The sequence below is a fragment of the Oryzias melastigma genome, linkage group LG10, assembly GCF_002922805.2.
Source record: "Oryzias melastigma strain HK-1 linkage group LG10, ASM292280v2, whole genome shotgun sequence".
Classification (NCBI taxonomy): Eukaryota; Metazoa; Chordata; class Actinopteri; order Beloniformes; family Adrianichthyidae; genus Oryzias; species Oryzias melastigma.
Window position 1 is genome coordinate 14658149 of NC_050521.1, and position 8958 is coordinate 14667106.

At 44.3% G+C, this 8958-nt stretch overlaps 1 protein-coding gene across 2 annotated transcripts in view; it reads right to left on the reverse strand.

Annotated features, from left to right (window-relative positions):
• si:ch73-233f7.1 (uncharacterized protein LOC100537710 homolog) overlaps positions 1–3542 on the reverse strand; it is a 7628-nt gene extending 4086 nt beyond the window's left edge. The window contains exons 1-2 of one of the 2 annotated variants that reach the window (XM_024283997.2): positions 799–3542; positions 595–708 (exon numbers count right to left, since the gene is read on the reverse strand). In XM_024283997.2, coding sequence (XP_024139765.1) covers positions 595–708; positions 799–3117 — 2433 coding nt within the window. In that variant the 5' untranslated portion in view covers positions 3118–3542. Of the gene's footprint in view, positions 1–594 lie in introns of both variants that reach the window. The other variant, XM_024283996.2, reaches the window with a different exon arrangement.
• Positions 3543–8958: the final 5416 nt, after the last annotated feature.

The following is an 8958-nucleotide window of genomic DNA, read 5'->3' on the forward strand; positions in this document are numbered from 1 at the left end:
GTGCCCTTGAGGCACAGTTAGCGAGGATAGACGTCCTACATTATTAGTTCCAGAGCAGAGAGGAGCGCGCGCGCGCACTCCAGAGCTGACCGCTCCATTTGTCTGGAGCCAAACTATTTACTTTAGCGAATCCAGCATCTTCTTCAAACTTAAGTGGGCGCGCTGGAAGCAGGTGCGCGCGCCTCCTCTCTCTCCCCAATTCCCGTCATTTTTAGGGGATATTTAATTATCACCAGGACTAACTAAAAACGGGGAGACTGTCGGAGCTGCACGCGCCCTGCCTGCCTCTCACACAGAAACGGAAGTCTCACTTCATTCTGTGCACATCATCCTCACAAGAATGGGCTTTACACCTTCATTAAAGTGTCTATTAAAATGTAATCCCATGTCGTTTCCTCTCGTTCTGGTACGCAGAACGTTACCACAATGGAGATTAAATTAAAATAGAAATGAGCTCCATCAGGAGAGGGGAGGGCGGGGGGGGAGGGGGTGTCCTTAAGTTGACTTTGAACCTCGGTGGCATGCATTTGACCTTCATGCTCCCAAAGGTCAAAGTGGATTTGTTGGAATAGCAGGTGCGGGGTCGGGCTGTACCTCGCTGGGAGTTGTGGCTCCGTTGTTCACGGATGCGCTCCGGCTGTGCGCGTTCCAGGAGTTTTCCGCGCTCTTCGCCTCGTTGTTCCTCGGCGTGCTGCCCGGGCTGCACGGCTTCAGAAACATAAAGTCACTTTTGGCTGATTCGGGGGTCAGACACACTTTATAACAATATGACTGAGACACACTGCTATTTCCATTCACCTCCATACAGTTCGGAGGCACTTTGGCCGCGGATGAAATCTGCAGGTTGATGTTGGATTTTTTGAACACCTCCGTGGGCGGCTCCGGCTGAAACCCCCCGCAGCAGCAGCAGGAGAACGGAGGCAGGTTGTAGCCGCTGTGGGTCTCCCTGTCCTTGTAACACTTGACCGCAGCCAGGATGATGATGGCCACCAGGAAAATGAGGGAGATCGTGCTCAGGGACACGATCAAGTAGAGAGCGACGTTTGAGGGGGGCTGCGGGCTGAGTGTGAGGTCTCCGAAATCTGACAGCGACTCAGGGAGGCTGTCCACCACTGTGAGGACAATGGAGACGGTGGCTGAGAGCGGCGGCTGCCCGTTGTCTTTGACCAAAATAACCAGCCTCTGTCTTGTTGCGTCTCTTTCTACTAGTCGGCGTATAGTTCTGATTTCACCTGTGTACAGAGCCACGCTGAACAGTCCCGGGTCTGTCGCCTGCAGCACCTGGTAGGACAGGCGGGAGTTCTGCCCCGCGTCTGCGTCCAAAGCGGTAATTTGAGTCACCAGGTAGCCCGCGTCCACTGAGCGCGGAACCACCTCCGAGGCCACCGTGCCGTTTTTGGGTAGAGGGGACACGATGACAGGTGCGTTATCGTTCTGATCCAACACAAAGACGTTCACTGTGACATTGCTGGCGAGAGGCGGGAAGCCAGCGTCCTGCGCCTGCACCAGAATCTGAAAGTTTCTCAGCTGCTCGTAATCAAAGGAGCGCAGCGCGTAGATGTTGCCGTTGTCGGAATTGATGGAGACATAAGTGGACACGGGCATGCCCTGGATCTGACCCTCCAGGATAGAATAGGACAGATATGCGTTCTGGTTGGAATCGGGGTCGAATGCATTAACGGAGCAAATGGAAGCGCCCGGGGCGTTATTCTCGGTCACATAAACTGTGTATGAAGGCTGGGAGAACCGCGGGGGGTTGTCGTTAATGTCGGACACTTGGACCAGGATTGTTTTCCTGGTGGACAAAGAAGGGGAGCCCAGATCCCGAGCTGTGAGGGTCACGTTATACTCAGACGTGGCTTCTCTGTCCAAAAACTCGCTCGTAACTAAAGTGTAATAGTTTTTAAAGGACGAATGGAGCTGAAAGGGGACATTACTGGGGATCTGACAGTCCACGTTCCCGTTCTCCCCCGAGTCTCGGTCCATGACGCTGATCACGGCGATCACCGTCCCCGGCGGCGCGTCTTCCTGGACAGGTGTGGAGACTGAAGTGAGGATGACTTCGGGGGCGTTGTCATTCACATCCAGGATGTCCACCAGCACTTTGCTGTGCACCGCCACAGCTGACGGCCCCCTGTCTTTCGCCTGCACGTAGAGCTCATAGACGCTGGCCTTTTCGTAGTCCACAACGCCTCTGACTCGGATTTCACCCATGTACGGGTCCACGCTGAACAGCTCGCGCACCTTGAGCGGCGCGTGTCCACTAAACGCATAGGTGACCTCCCCGTTCGTGCCTTCATCCAAATCTGTTGCGTTCAGTTTCAGCACCAGCGTCCCTCTCGGTGCGTTTTCCACCAGGCTTGCGCGGTAAACGGAGCGGTCAAACATGGGCACGTTGTCATTTGCGTCCAACACGGTGACCGTTATCAGCGCCGTCCCTGAGCGCTCCGGAGAGCCTCCGTCCAGGGCAGTGAGAACCATCTCGTGCCGCTTCTGCTGCTCGCGGTCCAACGGGGTGTCCAGCACGAGCTCTGCAAACTTGCTTCCGTCGTTACGCGTCTGGATGCTTAAGACGAAGTGCTCGTTTGCGCTCAGCTGGTAGGAGCGCAGAGAGTTGGTGCCCACGTCCTGATCCTGCGCGCTCTCCAGCGGGAAGCGTGAACCGGGGGAGGCGGACTCCGTGATGTCCAGGTTGAACTCACTCCACGGAAAAGTTGGAGAATTGTCGTTCACATCTAAGATTTCCACTTCCACTCTGTACAGTTCTAAGGGGTTTTCAATCACCACTTGTAAATGCAGAAAACAGTTCGGACTTCGCTCGCAGAGCTCCTCTCTGTCAATCTTTTCGTTGACGAAGAGAATGCCATTTTCCAAGTTCACCTCTAAATACTGCTTCTTCGCACCAGAAACTATTCGAAATCGACGGGCTGACAGCTTGGCCACATCCAGACCCAGATCCTCTGCGATGTTGCCCACAAAGGCTCCGTGCTCCAGCTCCTCTGGAATGGAGTAGCGTATTTGCGCCAGAACCAAGTCCACCACACAAGCGCATAGCAGCAGACATATAACCAGACTTGTCACCGGCAGCCAGCTGCGTCTGGAGAGTCTGTGATCCATGTCAGAAGCGTGCGTAAAACCACCTCATCCAGACATACTGGCTTCGGAGGAAGCACAGCAGAGAGACTGCCCAGAGTTTGAAAAAGGAGAAAAATGAAAGAAAATCATCAGCTGCAGGATTCTCACAAATGTGAGCGCACAACTTTGGAGGAAAAATGGATAAGAGAGGAGAAAAAGAGGCGCGTCTCCCACTTTTGGCTGTGCGTAACGCAGCCGGTGTGTGAACAGAGGAGGCTCGGGCTTTGATTTTCCGGTGTATTAGGCACACAGAGGAGCTATAGGGAGCTGATGGGGAGCGCACACTCGCTCTGCTGGCGTGCGCGCGCGTGTGTGTGTGGATAGAGGAGAGAGAAAGAGAGAGCAAAAGAGAGAGAGGACGCAGCTCCTCGAAGCTCCGTATTGGAGGACGCCGACACCAAGTGCGGCTCTAATTACTGAAGACGTTTAACTCTTTCTCCTCCTCGCGCCTGTTCCGTCTGACCCATTAAAGAGACGAGAGGGCGTAAGTTTTGACAACAGACGTCAGAGCCAGATTTGGATTAGAAGACAAATTGTGTCGTGGGTGTCGTTTTCTGAGGCTCTCCTCGCCAGATGAGGACGGATAAGGATTTGTCTCGGTGTCCAGGGAATCTTAAGAGATGACAGTGATAGTCAACAGGATTTAAATGCGTTTCAAGGGATGAGGAGGAGGGGGATGTGAACTCTGTGGCAACAATAATACAAAAAAAAAAAAAAACTCTCATTCGATTTTCTTCAAATGGTCTGGTGGCCACTACAAGTGTACTCGTGGGACTTTATAATGCTTTTTAATTAGATCCTTTTGAAGATGAATGCCCGCACTGCAAAACAGCCCCATTCATTAATCATCACACGCGCGTTGGGCTTTGGTGGGTGACAAAAAGAATCTTTGATAAGTCAGGATATCCATTTTTAATCAGCATTTAAGCGAGAGACCTCGTGGAGCTTAAAATGATCCCTTTTTTAGACAATGACCAGCAAATAAACACCACTTTAATTCACTTGAGTGGGCTTGTTTCAACACAATCAACATAAAAGCAGCAGCATAAAGCCGTAATCACACTTGCTTGGTATCAGGTATTATAGCAGGGATTAGATACATATCCCATAGGTGATGTTTTTGTCGCGTTTGAAGAGGAATGAAAAGGCTACAAACGTTTGAATCAGATTAGAAATGACGGCAGAGGATGAAAGCACACCAGCCTTTGTGTGCACCTGATGAGGAGAACTCTTTAGAGTGCAGATCATGATTTTTTTTCTTTTTTCTAAATGCTATAATCAGTGCTGGTCAGTTAGATGGATAAGAAAGAGAGGCTAAAAGAGGAATTAAAGGATGCCTTTGTGAAATGGAGTGCGTCTCTAGAAGGACAGGAGCTGCATCCTAATGGGAAACAGAGCTTCAGATGTGAAAGTCTCTTCTTGGGACTGACGACACAGCCTTGCCCCCCCCGGGCCCGTTGATTAGAGAGTGGATGGAGTTAAAGGAAAAAAAGAAAAAAGAGCGGATATGTTATGCTTCCTGTAAGAGTTCTCTTTTTATCCTTTTTTTTCTAATAAATTCCCCCCCTAAAACAGGAGAAGTGCATCCTCTGTTGAGAATTGAGCTGATCAGAGGCGGTGCTGATGTTGCTGTGATCTTTTCATCACAAAAGAACAGAATCAAACAAAACCAGTGGGAGTGCTTCCATTTGGAAATAATGGTTGTTTGTGACTCTCTCTCGAGCAACAAAGAGAACAACTTCAGCAAACAGACGATGAAGGTGATTTATTCTCCTTCATTCATGGAAATCACATTGTGTCAACACAAGTCCCAAGTTGCCCCTAAATAAAACAATCATAAAATCATTTTTTTTTAGGAGTAAACACTACACTTTCTTAAAAAAGGGAAAAGTTCCAACCAACAGACAGACCCTAAATGCAACACTCTTTCAGGAAAAAAATATAATAAAATGAAATCCCCAGGTTTAAATAAGCAGAGAACACAATCTGCTTGTAGACTTAACCTCAAGCAGATGGTTAAGCTTCTCCAGAAATGATTACATTTCTGGAAAAAGAAAAAATCCCTGCCACCAGTTCCATTGCTTTCGCCTTCCTTTTTAATTAACAGAGTAGGGGATTAGTGCGCAGCTATCCGGGATCAACCGTTCTCCGACGGAAGAATACAAATATTTTGTGATAAATAATCCCGAAGCACTCCGACTGGCACTCCCTTGGTGCATGTTACATTAACATGCATTACACGGAACATTAAGCCGGTTTCATCCGCCCCGATCGCCCGGCTCACTCAATTGTTTGACAAAAAGACAGCCATTACTTTTTAGTGAAATTCTGCAATCTCAACCCTGGAGAGAGTCAGGGCAAAAATGAGGTCGAGAAGAGCTGAACAAGCAAGTTTAGAAAGACTTTTTAATAGTCTCAGGACAAATACATTACTGGATAATGGACAAGATGAGTTTTATCTGTCCAATAACTCAATAATGTGAGAATGAAACTGAACTTTTTCAATTTATTCTCGATCCAATGGCACCATCTACTGGATGTAAACATGAATGGGTGGAAAGATCCTAGAAAAAATAGAATATCAAGTGTATCAATTTATATAAACTGAGATAATTGAATCAAACGGAACCAATTTAATGCCATCTGAGGAACCTGTGCAGGAACTTTGAATTAAGCAGATGAATAGTTAGTGAAAACACTCACGCCCTGCAAAATTTGGACACATTATTCAAATGTTTTGAAGTGTTCTAATTCTGAAATCCTGTTTTGGTGACTTTAATAAGCTGGAACCACAATTTATGTAGAGATAAATAAATAAATTGAAATAAATTAAACAAGAGTGAGCCCTGAATCTAAATTCTATATAAGTTTTTAATATATATAGATTAATGGAAATGAATTCACTCTATACCAAATGCAATTAATTAAAAAAAGAGAAATTGATAGAGCTGAAATAATATTATTACCACATTTCTGCAAACTATTTTAAAAGCCTATCAGATTCCTTAATAAAGTGTTGTGTTGGAGACACATTACTCACTGAAGTGTCTCTTTAGATATTTTTACAAGTTTTTCCAAAACAATAACTCCAACATGAACAGACTAGACTTGAATAGGATCTCATATTTTATAATGAATTGTATTTCTTTAGCCTTGCAGGTAAATTACACTCTGGTTGCATAAGTAAAGAATAAAGTATTGAATATGTTCAAGCAAAACATTAAAGAGTAGTGCTTCACAGAAATGGTCCATTTAAAAGAAACATCACTTTCCTCAAGGGGTCTGCAGGATCATAGAGAAGGAGAAGACAACTTCAAACAAACAAATTACTCACAATATTACAAAATGAATACAACAAGGCCACAGTGGGGTGGGATTGTCTGAGATTTAACAACAACATCTTTATATTTCATCTTTATTAGAGATGCAAAAGTCCAGATTTACATCTTAAACATGGAACCAGAAATCATATAAAAGCTGTTTGGAGTAAACACTTTTTTATATGTTGCTTGTGAAGTGTAAACACATACATATAACACGTTTTTTGTACAAACTATTTCAAACAGTAGCTGTAAAATGTGAAAATTATATAGAAATGAATATATATTGGACATATATACTCATATGCGCGTGTATGTAAACCCACAACTGTGAAGGGTTACGGCGGCTGCTGGAGCCAAATCCAGCAACCCTATAGGTTTGAGGCTGGGGCTGCAAAACTGGATGATTCTGGTAATTTTGGGGGTTCTATTTAAGAGTTTTCTGTCGAAGAATATGCCCGATACTTATTCCCTCAGTTCTAACATACAAAACGTCTAAAAAAAAAGAAAAACAAACAAAAAACACTGGAGAATTTTATTTTTACCAGGCATATCCAGTATGTAAATGTTTCAATTGTCCCTACAAGTCCCTGTAATTATTAAAGCAGATTGTCCTTTTTGTAACCATGATCTTATGGCGCCATCTGCTGGATACTGATCTACATTGCAGCTAATTTAGCAACATGTCAGGAGAACAACGATCTTCTTAATAATAAACATACATTTTTGTTGGAATTAGCCCATTAACTCATGTTGTTAACAATACAACAGGTGTTTACCTTTTTAAAAATTATGTAATGACTAGTTTGTGACTTCTTTCAGACTGTTATCTTCTGTTTTACCCTTTACAACAAACTGGAAATTACAAATTTACAGAGAAAAACTATTATTTTCCATTCATCTTTGTAATTACTTTAATATTATATATATGTAATTAAAAAAAAATAATAAAAAAATAAAAACATCGGACAGCGCCCGTGGTCGAACTTGGCAACCCGCGGATCGTCAAATGGAAACGTTCAGATTGTAAGAAGTAACCACTGAGCTAAACCGATGCAACAAGTAAAGCATCATAAGTATTTATAAAGTATTAAAAATGCACGTCCAGTTCTATATTGCTTCAAGTCTTTTAAGTCAATATATTAAACACGTGTAAGGATTCTAGAAAATATATTCACAATAAATAAAAGTGTCAAAAGAAAGCATTTCTTTAATTTATCCGTCTATTGTGACGTCGCCGAAAGAATACCACGTGTTTTACAGCTAGACAGATCACGTGTCACGCGCCCTTCCTAGTTTCGAAACTAATCTGAATTGCTCTAATCTGAATTAAAACTACCACAACAAAACACACCCTCCTAATTAAGCCACTGTTATTATTTTACCACTAATCAAATTTATCTTGTAACCTCTTTTACAAAATTACTTGATAATTTCCTTATTTCTGTATTTATTTTAGTTCAGTGATGTCATGGTGTTCTCTCACCGGAAAATGAATGACGTCTTTGCTGTCCGAAATGCACCTTTCCACAATGGCCACTTGAGGGAGCCAGAGGCAAATAAGAAAGAGGCGAATGTTCATGTTCTCAGTTCTGTTATGTCTTCCATTAAAAAAAACTCTAAAACTAAAACTCACTAAGATGTACGTGTATCTTCTAAAAACATGTAAGCATTGCATCAGCCTAGCATTATATAGTTTAGTGCTTTGTTGATAAAAAAGCGTAACCTCTCTCTTTTCATTACCCCAGCATGTGTGTGTTGGTTTGGCTACCTGCTCTGGGGTCAGGGGTGAACAGAAGGCTATGGGAAGTCAGCGCGGACAAAACAAAATACAGAGATGTGATGAAAAGGAGGGTGACTTCCACCTGCAATTAGCTTCAGCTCATCACTCTGCAGTTTCCGTAATAACCTGCTGAACTTTGTCCACTGTCCGCAATATCTATCAGAGAAGATAAACACAAAAGAGACATGGGAGTGAAAGGTAAGGTGGGAGGTCGTGCAAGACGGGGAGATACGAGCAAGAAATCATGAGGGAGGAAGGCAGGTGAGCGGAGATAAGACAGGACAAAGAGCCAGCAGAAAAATGCTAGACACCCAGTAGCAGACCAAGCAGTGATAGGAAAATAAAAAAAAGGAAGGATAGGGGGGAAAAGGGGAGGAAAAAAGGTGGAGAAGAGAGGTTTTAGTCCACATGCTCCTCAGCTGTGTAAACTGAAGGTCTTGTGCTGCTTCTCGGATTCCCCCAAAGAAGGAGGATATTTATAGGAGACTGGCAGAGGTAGTGAACGGTCGCTTGCACTGTCACACCCTCTACTATTATTATTATTATTACTTTATATGTGCAAAACTGGAACATGTCAGCAACCTGAGAGGCCTTTAGAGACATGGACTGCGTCCCACTTGTCTGTCTATGCATTTGTGTATCAAGCGGGATGCAATATTTTTGGGGTAAAAACGTAAGAAGAAACCAAATTAGAGAAAACTGACGTACAAGTAGAAGTTG